The sequence below is a fragment of the Danio aesculapii genome, chromosome 5 (assembly GCF_903798145.1).
Source record: "Danio aesculapii chromosome 5, fDanAes4.1, whole genome shotgun sequence".
Taxonomy (NCBI): domain Eukaryota; kingdom Metazoa; phylum Chordata; class Actinopteri; order Cypriniformes; family Danionidae; genus Danio; species Danio aesculapii.
Genome location: NC_079439.1, coordinates 33,800,403 through 33,819,432, shown reverse-complemented (window position 1 = coordinate 33,819,432; position 19,030 = coordinate 33,800,403). Strand labels below are relative to the sequence as shown.

At 35.4% G+C, this 19,030-nt stretch overlaps 2 protein-coding genes across 4 annotated transcripts; one reads left to right on the top strand and one right to left on the bottom strand.

Annotated features, from left to right (window-relative positions):
• Positions 1-5,459: 5,459 nt before the first annotated feature.
• Positions 5,460-10,872, top strand: ntmt1 (N-terminal Xaa-Pro-Lys N-methyltransferase 1). Of its 2 annotated transcripts, none has more exons than XM_056458008.1 (4): positions 5,460-5,594; positions 7,084-7,258; positions 7,538-7,790; positions 9,376-10,872. In XM_056458008.1, the coding sequence occupies exons 1-4, from the start codon at positions 5,548-5,550 to the stop codon at positions 9,630-9,632; spliced, it is 732 nt and encodes a 243-aa protein (XP_056313983.1). In that variant the 5' UTR covers positions 5,460-5,547; the 3' UTR covers positions 9,633-10,872. The 2 variants fall into 2 exon arrangements, with proteins under 2 accessions (XP_056313983.1, XP_056313984.1); XM_056458009.1 differs by lacking the exon at positions 5,460-5,594 and adding an exon at positions 5,707-5,784.
• A 252-nt stretch (positions 10,873-11,124) lies between these two features.
• ndor1 (NADPH dependent diflavin oxidoreductase 1) lies at positions 11,125-18,932 on the bottom strand. 2 transcript variants are annotated; one of them, XM_056458007.1, is made up of 15 exons: positions 18,825-18,932; positions 18,443-18,584; positions 17,601-17,678; positions 17,429-17,526; positions 17,143-17,241; positions 16,350-16,451; positions 16,041-16,244; positions 15,832-15,959; positions 14,686-14,900; positions 14,377-14,484; positions 13,641-13,755; positions 13,293-13,439; positions 12,725-12,843; positions 11,891-11,985; positions 11,125-11,578 (listed from the first exon to the last, which is right to left on the bottom strand). In XM_056458007.1, exons 2-15 carry the CDS (start codon positions 18,575-18,577, stop codon positions 11,434-11,436), a joined length of 1,788 nt encoding a protein of 595 aa, XP_056313982.1. In that variant the 5' UTR covers positions 18,578-18,584; positions 18,825-18,932; the 3' UTR covers positions 11,125-11,433. The 2 variants fall into 2 exon arrangements, with proteins under 2 accessions (XP_056313982.1, XP_056313981.1); XM_056458006.1 differs by having other exon boundaries at positions 11,128-11,578; positions 14,686-14,903.
• Positions 18,933-19,030: the final 98 nt, after the last annotated feature.

The window sequence follows — 19,030 nt, the reverse complement described above, 5'->3', positions numbered from 1 at the left end:
TCTATCTACTTCTTGTGTTTGCAACAATAGTTAGGGCTTTTCTCAATTGTATTCTAGTACTGTTATCATTGTTGTGTAGCTGATAGCCATATCCAGTGTGTAGGAGTGTAATTTAGTTACAAAACAGCATCAAATAACTGCTATTCAGACTATACAATATTCATTACACTCTTGGGAACAGTTCATCCTGAAAGGAAAATTCTGTCAACATTTGTTCATCCACATCCCTCCATGAAATAATATATAAGTGCACCCGCACAAATCTCATATTTAAATTAATATTTTCTATAGGATGCTCTGCAATATTATATTTGTGCATATACATTAGATTAGTCTGTACTAAAGCCAAATCTGGAGCTAATCTATAGTTTACAATAATGGTTCAAAATTAGTAGCCCAAATTTATATTAGGGAATATGTTAAATAAAATGTTCAAAAATATCAAAGTTCAAGAGAAACCCCAAAAATATATATACAATTGTATTGAAATTTTGTAGTTTGTAATTTTTTGCAATATTTAGCATGAATTTAAATGTTTTTTTTCAATTTCTAAAGATGTTCTTTAACTAAAATAATATTTTAATAAATATATATGTTTAGTAAATATGCTTTGTTCAAATGCATCAATATATATTACCCATATTCACTGAGAAATTTATAAAAATATTCATTTTCATAATGGGTGTACTCATGCTGGGCACTGTGTGTGTGTGTGTGTGTGTGTGTGTGTGTGTGTGTGTGTGTGTGTGTATGTGTGTGTGTGTGTGTGTGCATATATATATATATATATATATATATATATATATATATATATATATATATATATATATATATACACAGTTGAAGTCAGAATTATTAGCCTCCCTGTTTATTTTTTTCCCCAATTTCTGTTTAAAGGAGAGAAGATTTTTTTCAACACATTTCTAAACATAATAGTTTTAATAACTTATTTCTAATAACTGATTTATTTTATCTTTGCCATGATGACAGTAAATAATATTTTACTAGATAAATTACTAGATTTTCTTTGCTCTGTTAAACATCATTTGGGAAATAATTAAAAAAAGGATAAAAATTCAAAGGGGGGCTAATCATTCTGACTTCAACTGTATCTATCTATCTATCTATCTATCTATCTATCTATCTATCTATCTATCTATCTATCTATCTATCTATCTATCTATCTATCTATCTATCTATCTATCTATCTATCTATCTATCTATCTATCTATCTATCTATCTATCTATCTATCTATCTATCTATCTATCTATCTATCTATCTATATAATCAAAATAATAGAGATCATACAAAACAATTTTTCCCATTTAGTACTGCCCTTCAGAAATTACAGAAGACACTTGCATGTTTCCTGTAAGACAATTAAGGACAGTTTACGTTGATCATTTCGAAATCTTACTTTAATGCATCGTGCTTCTTTCTGGAGCATCGGTGAGCATTTGAATCTTTTGAATAGTTTGAGTCCCTCAGTTGTCCTCAGTGTAAAATGATGAATCTCAAAATCATGCAGGCACTGCTGAAAAGAGTTCAGATATGCAAAAGAGGCTGGAAAATGGAAGAATCTGCAGGATGTGGAAGAGTTTTTTTTTAAGAACCATCTCAAAACTAAAAAAAAGCATAGATTATCCAGGTAATCACACACAGAATCAAATAAGAAGGGTTCGCAAATGTTTGAAGGGGGTTATTTAAATATTTTTTTCAGTTTTTTCTTGTAAACTTTATGATTTTATAAGAGAATTTTAAATTAAAAATTAAAATTGTATGATCTTTATTATTTGGTTAAAATATTCAAATTTTCACTTATTCTGCAAGGTGTACAAACTTTCAAACAGCACCATATATAATATGAAAAGTGTCCATCTTGGGAAACAACTAACATAATTATAGTATTTTAAAACTAAATCTGGAGTACTAACTCATTAAAATGTTTAAGTAAAGCTAATTCAAACCAGAGCTATTCATTTTTTAAATGTAAAATATATGTTTTATATACATCAAGCATGGTGCTGGTTTATTCAGTGTAAGTTATAAATATTGACCTTATTGTGACACAGATCACTCAGATCATTAGGACCAATTGAAATAGAAATTCCAAGAGTTCAATCAAGGCAGGGTGAATCTTCCTTCAGCTATGCCCTCCGCTTCCAGAAATGATCAGATGTGCTCCAACATTAGGCACATTCAAATCAAGACTGAAAACACATCTGTTTAGCTGTGCCTTTACTGAATGAGCACTGTGCTACGTTTGACAGATCACACTATTATGTCTTTCTTTTCTTCTTCATTCCTTTTTCAACACATTTTAATCAGTTTTAATCAGTTTTTAATCATTTTAAATTATTTTAAATTACGATTGTGTATGAAATGTGCTACATAAATGAACTTGGCTTGCCTTGACACACCTAAATTTACATTTGAATAAATCCTATAGTATTAAATATATAATATTAAAATACACAAACATTATTCCTGTCATATCATTTCTTTTTTGTTAATTAATGCAATTTGCCTTTAAACTGGAAAAGTGACCTTTGATGAGACATCATGAGTCTAGAATGAGTCAAATAGGTGAGTATGCTGTCAAACACATTTAACAGCGGAAAAGAGGTGAATCTGAAAGGAGAAACGTGAAGAGGGCACGACACGGAGAGAGAGAGAGACCCACAGGCGGAGAGACAGGTGAGGGGAAACGTACACCGGCTCTGCTGACTCAGGACATTTCAGAAGTGTTGATTTCCGCTCCATTTCTCCAGCCTCTTTGTAATTCTAATGAGAGTGTAAAAGGTGTCAGAGCCAGAGAGGGAGTAGACAGAAGGAGATGGGGTGAAAGAGAGCAGATCAGATTAAATATCGACTGACTTCAGGCTGTCCGCTGCAGACAGACAGTGTACTGACTCATCATCTGTAGAGCCTGCCAGATCGGCTGAGAACCACAGACAGAGAGAGGATGAGCAGAGCCGCTTACCCAGGGGAGAGGAGGGAAACGCTGGGGGAGGAGAGACGGCCATAAGCAGGCGAGACAGAAAGCATGCTGTCATCTAATGAAGGGAGTGAAAATAAGAGACGGGATGAGACCAAAGAAAAAGCAGCAGTGGAGAACAAGAGGCTGGATGGAATACAAAATAAATACAGGATCGAAAGTACTTTTCAGATGAACATTTGTTATAGTGACCGGAGAACAGTGTAGGAGGAAAGACTGCACAAAAGCTGTCGCTGAGGCGCTACCAAACATGGCCTGTTTAGGTATTAATATGTACATGTACAATTATGCACTACTATGCAAACCTTTGAGGGTAATAATTTACACATTTTGACTAGCTTTTGTATCTTTTATTCTGAGACAGTATGGAGAAAGGGTGGCATTGTGGCTCAGTGGTTAGCACTGTCACCTCACAGCAAGAAGGTCACTGGTTCAAGACCTGACTGGGCCAGATGGCATTTCTGTGTAGAGTTAGCATGTTCTCTTGGTTAACGTGGGTTTCTACCGGTTTCCCCCACAGTCCAAACATGCAGTATAAGTAAAGTTGGCTTATGTGAATGTGAGAGTTCGTGGGTGTTGCCTGAGTTGTATAGTTGGCGTTAGTTAGTAGAATAGTTGGCGGTTTATTCAGCTGTGGTGACCCCTAATAAATAAGGTACTAAGCTGAAGGAAAATTAATGAATGAGTATGGGGAAAATGTTAATGAATAAATTAAAAGGGTAAAAAAGACCAGATCAGGAAAAATAACCGCTATAAATTAACCAGTGACTCAACACCAATTATATCTCTGTAAACGTCACTGCAGTATCTCTGTAAAGTGTACAAAAATGTTTCTACCAAAGTATAGTTGTTGATACAAAAAAGTGCTATAATATTTTCTTAAAGGTGTCACATTTTAAAGGTGTCTTTAGGTGTCACATTTAAAAAAAAAAAACGGATTATACTGCGTTTGGTTCTGAGCTATGTATGTATACTATGTATATTCCTATTATTTATTTTTTTCTATACTCAGAATTTCCTGTTAATATTGTGTGTGTGTGTGTGTGTGTGTGTGTGTGTGTGTGTGTGTGTGTGTGTGTGTGTGTGTGCACATACACAATAACATTACTCATGCATGGGCAAATAATACATAAAGGCATAGTCCAAATATGGAAAAACTAGTAATTTTTCTTGCTTTGTGCAAATAAATTTTCACTTAATGTGAGTAAACTTTCATTTTTTGGGTTAACTTTCCCTTTAAAATTTAAAGGGTACCTTTTTTTTACCCCTTTTTCAAGATTTAAGATAAGTCTTTTGTGTCTCCAGAATGTGTCTGTAAAGTTCAGATTCTTTATTATACCTTTCAGAATAATGGGATTTTCTGCTCTGAAATGAACTCTGTAGCTGTTTTTGTTGCCTGTGCCTTTAATGCTGGTTCTCCCCGTCATTACAAACATGCACTGGTTTAAAAACTTTTTAAACTTGTAAAATTCATTCTTGATCACATTTGATGATGATTGATGATCACAGAGAGCTGAACAGATCTTTTAAACCTGGTTGCTTTGCGCACGTCCTGTCTTGTTGATATGATTATACACGTTACTAAGGAGACATGTTAATACGCGACTGTCAATCAATTCAGCGGGCGGGGAAACTGCACTCCTACGTCATGTTGCAGTGGGCCTCAAAATGGGAGGGATTTGGATCCTATTTTAACATCAGGAAATTAAAAAAGACTTGTGTTTATATCACCCAAATATAACAGTGGACACACCATACCTACACACAGTTCTGTCCAAACAGCTTACAAAAGATGATTTCATCAAAGGGGCCCTTTAAATTAGTATTTTACAATTACCACAATTAAAGTCAGTATTACAATTGATACAGTTAGAAGACTCAGAAATTTAATAAAATGTTTAAAAATTATTTAAAACAGAAATAAAAATAGTTACCTTTGCTTAATAAATATTGTAAATATTGCTTTATCGTGCTGTTTTGCTAAATACTAGAGAAGATATCTTGGAGAAAGCTGAAAACCTGTTAACATTGACTTGCATGTTAGAAAAACAAATACTGTGGAAGACAATGGTTACAGGTCTTCTGCTTTCTTCTAAATATCGTTCTTTGTGTTTAACAGAGGAAATAAAGACAAACAGGTTTAGGAAGAATAAATGAGGAGCGAATTTTGAGTTTTGGGTGTACTAGCCCTTTAAATAGAGGTATAATCTTTTTATAGATTATAGGTATAATCGATTTAAGAAAAGGGCTTTAAATCACAAATAGTGAAAATAACTGCTTTATGCAGCCATAACATTGCGTAAAGCACCTTAAAACAACATTTTGTACAATTTAAGAACACCGTATGCAAATACAATCAGGTTTCTGAGATACACGCTCACATTGAAATGTGGCCACAAGAGGGAGACAAAATAAAACACCTCACTAAGGGGAAAAGGCGGTCAAATAAGGAAATGACGTGTGCTGTGGGTCTTCTGCTACTTTTAGGAAGCAGGGGAGCTGGAGTATTGTTCATGGGGCAGTTATTCGACAGTTGTTCTGTCGTGACATGAGCGATTGCAAGAAACGACAGTCAGCGAGAGCACGAAAGCAAAGGTAGGTCAGTGTTCATAGTCTGATTTACTGTGAAAACAGAAAGAGCGCAGAGTCTCAGAGGACGCGTGTGATTTAGAGTTGGCCGTGTGTCAACACGTGTAACTTGTCAACACCAAATATAGATACAGGACAAGACACCTTCAAAAACAGCAGGACCACACGTAGGAGCGCTTTTGACCAAGTAAATCTAGTAAGTAATGAAACTGAGGGCTAAGATAGATGTTACAAATGTAACAGACTGCTCTTTCATCTTTATTTAACCATTTAATACTCTACTCACTATAAATCTGCTTTTTAATCTGACCATGTGATCTCTTTAGCGCTGTGAATATTGATATATTCTACATGCACTCAATCTTCCATTTATGTAAGGCCATTATATATTGTAATGGCTTATCTTAGCAGTCCACTGTCAAGTGGTGCTTCCTGACAGCTGAACTCAGGTGTCTTGATTCTGACAACGTGTGAAAGCTGCCTTTTGGCCTCATCACAGGCTAAAAGCTTGGCTCTAATACTGAAGAAAAGCAGTTTGACTGAGTATGGAGTTTTCAGTTAATTTATTTATGCATTTAGCAATCGTGTAAACTAAGTTATTGGTTCTCTCTTAATGTATTTGTACATTTTCTCAATTTTTCAAGTCTGCACTACAAAAAAAAGCTTTTATTAGATGTTTTGTCTTGATTCAAGGCCAACTATCTAAATTCTTAAATCAAGAACCATTTTCTAGACAAGCAAAACATATTGACTTGTTTTAAGAATTAATATGACAAAATTAAGTGAATTTTTCTTTATAACGAGCAAAATAATCTGCCAATGGAGTCAGCAAAATTATCTCAAGTCAAAAGAAACAAGTTTAATTTAATTGTTTTATGGAAAACATCACTTATTTAGATAATTTTTTTTAAAACAAGACAATATTTTTACTTGTCTATAAAATGCTTCTTGATTTAAGAACTTTTGGATAATTGGATTGGAACAAGTGGGAAAAGCATTTTTTGCAGTGCAGACTTAAAATATTGAGAAAATGTATATATACATTAAGAAAAAAACTAAGTTAGTCTACGTTAATGCTAAATACATATTTCGAGTGACTGAAAGACAAGACAAAAAAAGTAAGTTATAAAAGCATTTTTTGCAGTGTGGCAACATGGAATATTTTATATTGACTGTAAAAACACCTTATCTGTAATTTAGCAAATAAACTACAAATGATTTTACTCAAAACACTAATTAATATGATATCCAGAGAATCAGTAATAAGTGGTTTCCTAAATTTATCTATAGAGACTTTTTTTTAATATTGGTGGGTGTCATTTTATTAATCTTTTAAAAATATGAAATGAAAAATTTTCAAAAGCACAGTTGCTGCTAAGCTACATCTAATATGTCATTGAATGAAGATGAAAAGAAAAAGGCTGCTTATGAATTATGAACTAGAACTTGTAGATTTGTGGTGGTGAATTTACTTTCTTTGGATCCCTTTGGCTAGGAGTTGCACAAAGATGGAAGACTGTTTGATAGAAGACCAGACGTCCTTTTACTCAAAGGCAGAGCACTACTGGAAGGACGTCCCGCCCACTGTGGATGGAATGCTGGGAGGTTATGGCAGCATCTCCAGCATTGACATTAATGGCTCCAAAAAGTTTCTTCAGAAATTCCTTGGGGTGAGTCATAATAATTGGGCTCAGTAATGTTGTTGTTTTTTTTAAAGAAAGATATGTTAAAGTATATATTAAGTGGATTAAAATGTAATAATATTACACATAATATTACACAGTATTACTACTATTACTGTATTTATTGTAAAATGAGCCGCCTTGGGGAGCAGAAGAGACTTTTTTTCTTCAGAATTTTATTCATAGGACCCAAACTTTGCAATGGTTGTTTAAGTACAGTTTGATGTATAGTTACATTATTATTTTTGTTTCCTATTTCCCTCTAAGGAAGGCCAGGGCAAGACTGGCACAGGCTGTGCTTTGGACTGTGGTGCTGGGATTGGCCGGATAACCAAGCGGCTTCTCCTGCCACTCTTTCGTACAGTAGATCTAGTAGACGTGACTCAGGAATTCCTGGATAAAGCTCGTACATACCTGGGTGAGGAAAGCAAACGGGTGGAGAACTACTTCTGCTGTGGCTTGCAAGACTTTCAGCCCCAGCCAGAGCGATACGATGTCATATGGATCCAGTGGGTGATTGGTAAGAGAATGAGTTTATTGACACAGTCTAGAATAACAGACTGATGAATGCTTGATTCTGATTGGTTGATAAGCTTTATAAAATGTGTTTATTAAAAAAAAAGTGTTTATATTGAGATAAATTTATAATAAAAAATTGCCTTTAGTTGTGAGAACAGTATTTTTAGGGTAATACTTGACTCTGACCCACTGAATCAAAGAAAGTTAATGCACACTCAAGTTGTAATTGACACTTTGTCCACCAGGAATGCCTAATTTTGTATTCATTTCAGTGTTTCCCACACATAGTCTTTACTTGGGCTGGCCGCCCAGGTATATTAACAGCTGCCCAAGTATGTTTAGTGACATCCTTTTACACCCTTTTTTTTGTATCCACCCAATATAAACAGACATCCGCAAGCGATAAAGTAGTGGAAAATCTTCTCTCCTTTACCTGTTTCCTACTGCTCGTTCCGTGTGCATGAGAACTGGCAACACAGATCATCTCACGTGATCTGCAGACCCACAGAGACCCGTACCTTTTTGCATCAGACTGGGGTTTCTAAATCTACTAAAATGTAGGGAGATTTGGTTTTGCATTAGTTTTTTAAGCTGTCGTTAATTTTATGTGCACAGCCGTGAGAGAGACATTAAATAATTAATTCTTTAAACTAAATGACTCAGAAAAAACTACTAAATACTCAGAGAGAACAAAATGGCATCTAAATTGGCTGCAGAATATTTGTACATCATTAGTACTGGGTAAGCAACTCATTTGCCTTATTTAAATAATGCACACATGTTTTAGTCTTGTAATTATTATCATTTTTAGAGATATTGTCTGTTTTTATTCCTTTTTTCCTGTCATTAATGTATCTGTTGTAAATTTTATTAATTTGATGATGTCAATATATTACATATTTTACACATATCTAAAATGTACAAACTGTCATGCCAAAAAAGCAACCTGAACTTTAATGAGAGATAGAGAGAAGCAGATTTTACCTGTCAGAGGGTAAACAGCATAAAATAGTTTAGAATAAAAGAGAAATAATGGATTTATTTATTTCAACAGTCTTTTTTACTTTTTTACTAAGATCCTAAAATATAAGTACAAATGTGTACCTTTTAAAAAGGTACCACCCCAGTGACAGCTCGCGCACTTATTTCTGAGAGTGTACAGCAAATCTGAGAAGAGCTGTCTATGACAGAAAACATGAGGAAACAAAGAAAGCAGCTTGCTTTATTTGTGCAAGTAAATTTGTATAGTTTATAATGTGTAGGTATACTGAGACTCAAAAAATCTCAGCTTAAAAATGATCTTTTTTATATAATATAAATCTTTATCTATTGATTAAAAAATAAAACTGCACCTGTATATCTATATATGATTAAATAAAAAAAAAAGGCAATTAAAATTGACAGATTTAAAAAAAAAAAAAAATTTATTGCGTCTGTCATTAAATAACTGTCATTCAAAAAAAATCTTTTCATAAGTGTTTTACTATATTGTGACCTTTTCATTTAGAGTAAGGTAGCCAGCTGATAAGACTTCATGGAACAGGCCCTAGAAGTATTTTAAACACAATAAAGTCATGTTTCTGTAGGTCACTTGACCGACGATCACCTAGTGGAGTTCCTGAGGCGCTGCCGGAGCGGTCTGCGTCCTGAAGGCCTGATCGTGGTGAAGGATAACGTTGCATATGAGGGTGTTATCCCCGATGACGTAGACAGCAGCGTCTGCCGGGACCTGAATGTGCTGCACCGTCTAGTAGCCAGAGCTGGACTCAGCATCATCTATGAGGAGCAGCAGCAGAACTTCCCTGAGGAGATCTATCAGGTCCACGCACTTGCACTCAGATAGCTGAAGCCATTTGACAAGTACTTTAATCATCCGTCTGTATCGAAATCAATTACGAAAAAAGGAAACTAGGATCAATGATAGCCACACAGGAGCTACTTGTTACTGTCGTTGTGATCATTTTTGTGAAGGCGCAAGACTTGAAAATGGGTTTAGGTATGGGGAGTCTGAAAGGTTCTTATTGACCTCTAAAGGTTGTATTATGACAGCTAGAGCTGAGCTTGTGGTTGTCATCAATATGAATGCAGAAATTGTGACTGTTAGCTTTTCTGAGAACTGAACAGCTTACACTCCAGCTGATCCCTGGTTTGAAGTCTTCTGTTAGACTCAGCAGAGTTTCATCACAGTGGAAGATAAAAACAATCAGGACACATGTAAACTGCACACACACTGCTTTATTTTTAGCAGTGGATATGATGAGAACTTAAAGGGATAGTTCATCCAAAAATGATTCATTTTTTTTCACGATCATGTCTGACTTCTGATGAAAATAATACTTGAGAAATATCATACCATCAAACTTAATGGGCAGTATGTCTGCTACCAACATTATTAAAGGAACGCTCAGTTTAAAAATAATTAGTTGAGTTTTACCCTTTCTTTAATCCATTCAGCCGATCTCTGAGTCTGGCAGGAGCTTTTTTAGCTCAGCTTAGATCATTGAATCAGATTAGACCGTTTGAGCTTCTCACTCAAATTTCAAAAAAGCATTTGGATAATTTTCCTATTTAAAGCTTGCCTCTTCTGAAGTTCCAGCATGTACTTAGACTGGCAGAAAATGAGAAGTTGCTGCTCTTTTGGTCAATGTGGCTAGGAATTATACACTCATTCTGGCGTAATAATCAAGAAACTTTGCTGCCGTACCATGACTCCAGCTGGTGGATTTGATATTTTGCTATTTCTATTATCATATTTCTATTTTCAGACACTCCAGATTCAAACATGGTAAAACTCAACTGTTTAACTGTAGAAATGAGCCTGTAAACGTATTCCTTTGAAAATTACTAAATGATAAAAGTTAGAAAAATTGTGATGAGTAAATTATCTTGAGGTAAACTATCCCTTTTACATCTGATTATTGGAGTTTAAGCATGTCTGTTGCACTGAATGCTGTGTGTAAAAACCTTATAATAACTTATGAGAACTTGAATGTTTTTAGTATGTGTGAATTTACAGCTGTTGACAACTCTCAAGTGAACCACATATTGTATTTTGTCTTGAATAAACCAACATTTTGAAGCAAGTCCTTGCACAATACCATTATTGATTATAATTATAGGGGTTTTCTCAACACCTTATCCATCTCAATGTTCACCTTTTCCCATATACATTTAGATATTCTCATTCTGTCTGCTGTATAAAATCCCCAAAACCTTGTTTTAAAACCATACCTTGAATTTTCATTGTTGTTTTAATACATTGAATTATTCTCACTTAATGGTCTTCAGTAAAAATAGCCAATAAAAGGAAAACTGTCTTGATTTAGCATTTTAATTAGCATTTGTTTTATATAATATTTGGATTTTTAAAAGAAATAAGCCTCAATGCAACATTGCACCAAAAAAAACCCAGAATTTTATCTATTTGAATCAATTTCATTCAAGATTTATTATTATTATTATTTTTTAAAAGAATATAACTGGTAATGCATGATTAAACAGGTATGCATAAATATAAATGAAAAGCTCCCCACAGTTGAAGCTTGACTATCTTCTTTTAAACTTGGTTAAATCCAATCAGCATGTAACTCAGTTTCACACTTAAGGCTGTATTGCTCATCAAGGCTGTAGTTTTAATTAAGACATCAGGACCAGGTTTCACTTTGAAAGCGTCCATTTTTCTCCATGCCATCCAGCATCTCCTGTGCCTGGTTTTCAGACATGCCACCTTCTTTCTGGAAAACTGCTTTCAGCGCGTCACATACACTAGTTGGCATCTGCTTGGCATTCCTTAAATAAAAAGGAAAGAGCTGCTCACTTCTTTCCCCATATATGAACAGATCTGCAATATTGCTCTATAACAGGGGTGTACAACCCTGTTCCTGGAGATCGACCTTCCTGCAGATTTTAGTTGCGGCCCAAATCAAACACACCTGCCTGTAATTATCAAGCTCTGTTCAGGTCCTAATTAATTGGTTCAGGTGTGTTTGATCAGGGTTGGTTGCAGGAAGGTAGATCTCCAGGATCAGGGTTGAGCACTCCTGCCCTATAACAAACCAAAGATAGAAGGCTAAACACTTCTCAATGTTGAAAAAGACTTACCCTGCTATATAAAAGAATGCATTCTTCTTTGCTATCAGATCCCATAACAGTTTGCCTTGTTCCTTCACACGATGCTGAACATATATTTTATCCTCCTGCAAGTGAAACGTTTCAATTGCACAATGTTTTAATTATTATATTCATTAATTATTTATTAATATCCACAAACACAGATTGATGTGTCCGTTTTTAAAAATCTAATTTCAAAAATTGTCACATCATTACCTGCATAACTTTGATCACCATTTCCATAGCTAAATTGGGGTTGACATTTTATACTTCCATTTAATAATGAAATATTGCCTACCAAATATTGCCTACCAAAGAATAAGAAACACAAATGTATTATAAAAATCAAGCCTATGTTTGTATTAAAAGGAGAACTGAAAACTAGCTGTGTGTGTGTGTGTGTGTGTGTGTGTGTGTGCGTGCGCGTGCATGCGTGCGTGCGTGCGTGCGTGCGTGCGTGTGTGTGTGTAAAAAGTGCTATACAATATACTCTTATCTGCAGTGCACAGATATTGCTTGTTTGATGTTAATTACATTATAAAAAGTCACTTAGGAATACAAAGTGCGGCATGTTTCAGATCATTAAAAAAAGTGACTCATATACTGGAAAATGTAATAAATCATTGTTTTATTAAAGCTTTTTTATGGCTTTCCCAGCACATTCTCTTATTAAACCCAAATTTACATTTTTGGATCAATTTTTTTGTTAAATTGTGATCCAGACAGTTATTTTGTATTAATGATAACCTATGGACAAAGGGTCAACCAAGAAGCTACTATGCTGGTTAAAAGGCTGAGGTAAGAGCTAAATAATCCAGGTCTGACCTGATCTCTGGAGAAGGCTGTGACAAGTATCATTTGTCCCGCCTGCACCTTCTCCTCCCATTCTGATCCACAGTAGAAGTCTTTAGATTCAGACCGACAACCGAAGAATAGCACATTAGCTGAAACATGATACACAACATCAGTTAGAATGTATGATAATAAGGCACTTTGAGACTCTTCAACAGCACTACATTCAGTCTCTACTTATCAAATACATCTAGGCCATTAAATATGTGCTGTAATAACAGGATAATTCACCTGAAAGTGAACAGTCTGGCGTTGTTTATAGGTTGTAAACCTGTTTGAGTTTCCTCCTGAACAAACAAATGTATATTTTGAAGAATGCTGGAAACCAGTAGCCTTGGAAGTCAATGGCTACTGGTTTTTCAAATGTATTGTCATGTTCTTTTGTGTGCCACAAAGAAACTCAAAGGTTTGGAACCATTAGTGTGAGTAAATGTACATTTTTGGGTGAACTATCCCTTTTAAGTTTTTTTAAAGGGCAGACTTATCACAAATTCCGACTAAAATATCAACTTTGTAAATCATTTGCACATCAGTCACTCACCCATCTTCCCCTGAGCAACCCTCTCCTGTATGGCAGATCTAAAGGGAGCCACTCCAGTTCCTGGTCCCACCATGATCACAGGGCTTTCTGGGTCCTGTGGGAATCTCAAACTGCCTTTCTTCACCCACAGTGGTACGTAAACATCTCCTAAACCATATTTAAGGCATCAATGAAGACAAACCTTTTGAACAATTTTGAGCAACGCATTTATTTATATATATATATATATATATATATATATATATATATATATATATATATATATATATATATATATATATATATATATATAGTAATTGTCTGACAATTTTTTTTAATGACTTGTTACGTCTGTCAGCTTGATCAGACCTTTAGATGGGTCCAGAGATGCCAGCCAAGAAGAACAGAGACCTTTGCGTGGCTTGACAAGCATAGTTTTATACTTCACCACAGCAAGCAAGATTTGGATACGATTAGGGTGTTCCTGAGAGATAAATAAAGGGGTCATAAACAATATATACATATAGGCTATATATATATATATATACTCCTTTATATACATACTGTGTATACGCACATGCTGCATTCATGTCATTAAAATACAGTACAATGTAATACTGTGAAATATTAGTGGAATTTAATAGATTTTAAAGTTGTTGTTTTTTTATATATATAATTTATTCCTGTGTTGGTAAATCTGAATTTGCAGCAGTTTATTACTCAGGTCATCAGTGTCAATCCTGTGGAATTCCTTTAGAAATCATTACCATATATTGATTTGATGTTCAGCAAATACTTGTTAATGTTGAAAACGATGCTGCTTAATATTTTTGTGAAACTTTTTTCCGGATTCTCTGATAAACAGAAAGTTTAAAAGAACAACCTCTATTTAAAATAGAAATCCTTTGTAACATTATAATAATTATTTCATTTAAATGCACCCTTGCTCAGTTAAGGGTAAATAAATTAAGGGATAATAAAATAGAAATTTTTATTTTAATCCTACTTTTATTTCTACTTTGGTGCAACCCCAAAGCACCAAAGTAAAAATGAAAGTAGGATTAAAATGAAATTTTCCATTAAGAAAACATTAGAAAATATTTACCAAAAGTGAAGAGGCTATAGAGAAGGAGCGAGGCTGAATTTCTGGAAACAGATCCAGCAAGCAGTCAATGCTTAAATCTGCTGTAGTATGAGGGAAGTCTGTCAGTACCTGATCAACAAGAGGATCTGGGTTAATAACATTGCCCACAAATCTCAAATTCTCTGCAGAAAGAGATATCATAATCCCACTCAAACTTATGCAGTATATATTGTATATTCCTGAGTTACCTATTCAAATATAATACCCCTATGACAACAGAAAACAGTTTAAACAAAAATCTGTTGTGTTTTTCAGTCAGTGATCTCCGACCTCTAGGGCTGTTCGGCGAGGTCTGTTGCAGTAGGAATGAAGAGCATCCTGACCCTCAGCAGAGCTAAACTCTAAGAGTTTTTCCCGCTCCAGTTCATCAGTGGCAAAAGTGGCCAGAAGCTCAAAGAAGGAACGGCGTGGGACAGCAGAAATGTCCAGGAAGTATTCCAGCAGAAAGCGAACAGAGCAGGGCTGAGGAAGACGTGCAGGAACTTCTGCTACAAAGAGGAAGATAAACAGAATTTTTCAGGTATTTTATGTGGAAAAAGAAAGATGTTCTGATGCATTTTAAAGTGCCCCATTATTCTTTTTGTACAATTGTTTTCACATAGTGTGTGATATAACCATTTGTGTATTTAAGAGTTGAGTTTCTGCACTGTTAAAGCGAATCCACTTTGCATGCATCTCTAAATCATGAGTAAAACCCACTCCATCACTAAGGTTTGTACTACTGTGTTTTCAAGTGGCGAAAAAAACTCTGGTGCTGAAATTTAAATATGCTAATGAGCATGATGCAAGCGGATAAACCAATCAAAACAGACTGTGCCATCTCACCAATCAGAGCAAAGTTGATTCATGGAAAAAGGGATAGGAGAGCCCAGATCCTGTTTCAGACACTTAGAGAAAAGAGTCGTTGCTGCACTGCATCTTATGATGAAAGAAAACTTCTATATTTTGACATAGGATGTGGCGGCGCAGTGGGTCACTTTACAGCAAGAAGGTCGCTGGTTCGAGCCTCGGCTGGGTCAGTTGGCATTTCTGTGTAGAGTTTGCATGTTCTCCCCATGTTTGCGTGCTCCGGTTTCTCCCACAAGTCCAAAGACATGTGCTATAGACGAATTAGGTAAGCTAAATTGTCCGTAGTGTATGTGTGTGAATGAGTGTGTATGGATGTTTCCCAGTAAAGGGTTGCAGCTGGAAGGGTGTCCGCTTCGTAAAACATTTGCTGTATAAGTTGGCAGTTCATTCCGCTGTGGCGACCCCTGATTAAAAAAGGGACTAAGCCGAAAAGAAAATGAATGAATGACATTGGATGTATCATGTAAACCTGTAGTAGGATTTCCCCCCCAAAAATATCATAATGGGGCACTTTAATGGGTCTGGAACATACAAACAGAATGCTAATATTTAGGCATTATGTGTGACCTGTGCTGCTGTCTGTAGGGGTTAGTGTAAAGTAGCTCTCGGGGTCAAGTTTTAGTAGTTGGCAGAGCTGCTCCACATCCTCTGCGGTATTACAGGGTCTCATCATTACTATGTCCCCAGCACTGAATCTGTCAGAGATGAACACAACCTTTAATACTCCTTCGTGACGTAACATTTAATATCTATATATTATTCTCAATATATCTTACTGAATGTTAGAGCCTGTGATGTCGAACTCGATGTGTCTGACGTCCTGGAAATGTGAAGTATGAGTGACTCTCTGATTGAACACTAGTGGAGCTGGAAATGGCCGCAGTGAGGTGGGTGAGCCTTTATTATCCACTGTCTGGAGATGCTCAGTTGGCTTACTTGGGACTTCAGAGAGAAAGTGGAAAACGTATCGGGATGGAAGTCTGGAAAAAAAAGTATTATGGATTAAATAGAAACTGTTATATTTATATTCATTATTTATTTTAGTATTTAGAAAGCATGAGTGTTAGATTATGTGAGAGACTGACTTTTCTTCCTCGCGGAGTGGAGCGAGGCCGGCTGGAGGAGGGTAGAGTGACAGAGTTTTCTGCCAAAATGAAAGCAGCCAGGGATCAATCACACCATCTGGCCTGAGGAGTAATAAAAGAGATATCTGCCGTAAAGAGTGCAATATGAAAGCATGCAGAAATCAGATAACTGTTTTTACAATGATTTATAGAATATACACACTAAACTATAATTCAGTGTAACAAAAGGCTGTAAACTGAAACATATTGTCAGGCATATTCAGAACAAGAAATGTTTGAATCACATTTAAAAGACTGTAGCCTGAAAATATTTATTAATTGTCAAACTTTTGACATTTACCATTTGTCAGCATTAAGCTTTTAATCATTTAAAATATAACAACTTTGATTGTTTATATACACGTGTTTATATGTTTTTATATATTTTATTTTTATAAATTTATCTGTTATGCCAAATAAATAAACCTTTTATGACATTTGATTTTCTAAAATGGTTATTTGGAATATTGAAACTTTAAATGTGCTTTTATGTATATAAATTCACTTTTTTATTTATTTTGATTTGGACATTAAAAGAACATTTGGTCCATGAAAAGGGTTCTGAATTGATATGAATTAGCCACCAATTTGTCAAAACCATAAAATTATTATAAATCGCCTTGAGTTCATCATGTATGTGGAAGACCTCTTCAACGCTTAGGATTGCCCTTCCACATGTCAGAAATTTGGCATAACTGAGGGGAAATATAGATTTTTGCTAATTGGGAAAACAATGAGGGAATTCTCCGCTCACCCCAGATCATGCTGGTCATCAGCCAGTCCAACAGGCAGCAGCATATTTGCACCAAGCTGAAGCAAACGCTTGTGAAGCTTCTTAGCAACAAAGTTGAACCTAAAAAGATGACCAAAAGTTTCAGTGTTGTTTCAATCATAATATGTATTCAGAAAACCTGTCCTCAGTTTTACAGATTATTCCCCCTTTACCCCAAATACATTGCTGATTAGATGCTGATGTTAAAAAACATACAATTATGAACGAAAGCAAAATGATAGCTTTGTGCATGTTTCAGTCATCTTACTTTGGATACGAAGAGTCTCCAAGACCCAGCACAGCACAGTCGAGACGACTAAGAGAATCAGCTGGCAAAGACTTCCTGAACAGGAACCTCCAGAATTTCTATAAGCAGCAAATATTACAGAATTTAACATTTTAAACCCATCGAACATGAATTTAGTCATTTAAAGTCTGACCTTCATATTGTCTGGAGGGTCCCCCTGTCCTGTGGTGGCGCAGACAAACACCACCAGAGACTCAGAAATCAGGTTAGCCTGATGAAGAAACATATATCATGCAAAGGTGTTTTATAAATGATAGCCCTCACACCTTGTGTCTGTAGAGTGATTAAGGTAAAGTTGCTTTTATATTTGTTCAGTGATAATTTGTGATGGGGTCCTTATAAGGCATGGGACGATAACCATTTTCAAGGTATACCGCGGTTTGGAAAAGTTTTTAAAACCGCCAAACATTTCTGTAATACCGTTACTAAAGGTACGTGTAAGATTTTTTTTTATTTACATTTTTTTAGGACAACAGTCTCTCCAGCAGTCTTATACTGGCCCATGTCTATTGCAGAATAAGGTCAATAAGGTAGTCTAGCCCTTTTATTGTTTACCAGGCTACTTTGAATATACAGTCTGAAATCTTATGCAAGTAGTACTTCAAAACAACTTCAACACTATTTAACTGACTGAACAATGTTGTACTTTGATAGTCAATAGCTGCTAATATGATTTTCCTCTTTAGAACTTGTAAAAAATACTTTTATATATTGCCTATATTGCTTACCATGCTACTTTAATTATTCAGTCTGAAATCTCATGCAAGTATGACTTAAAAATAACATTAGCACTATTAAATTGGCTGTGAACAATGTTGTACTTTGATAGTCATTCTCTGCGGTGCTAAATATGATTTTCCTATAAAATTAGCAAAGAATAGTTACCTGAAATTACATTAAGGGGAAAGTCTGAATGTTCAAATATAAAAATCAACTTTACCTCAGTTGTAGAGTACAAGGACAACAGACACTGACCACATTGTAAGTGTCCAGGGCCTCCACCCTGACCCTCAGCCGCCTCCTCTGCGCCTGTCGGCCGATCCTCTCCGCGGTGTCCTGCGCGGTTCCTGTCTGACTGCCGTACAGTACTAATACAGTGTGTCCGCTCATTCTCTCACTGGAATCAGAAGAGCAAATGAATGTGATCTTTGATCATGATTTGAGTGTTAAACATTCTTTAACGACAGAACTTTTAACAGTGAGACATCATATAAAGGCTCTGTTTGGTATGCAGGTACACTGCAGTCTTCCGTGTGCTCGTCTACGTGAACTACATCACTCATGCCCTGCCGAGCATATTTTGAAATCTAAGGTTACGTTAAAGAAATGTTCCATATTGTAAAATCGCGTGGCTTACCTAACGTTATAAATGTAATGAACTTTATAACTCCATGCTCTCAATGCCGTTAACACATTATTGACATTAATGACAGAGACGCCGGGAGCATGTGATGTTGTCACGAAGCACTTTACGGCAGGAATCAGTCATTTTCCGATTGGTTCGTTCCAATATTATTTTACGACAGTTTTCCCGCCCACACAGAGAACACATTTTTAAAGCTA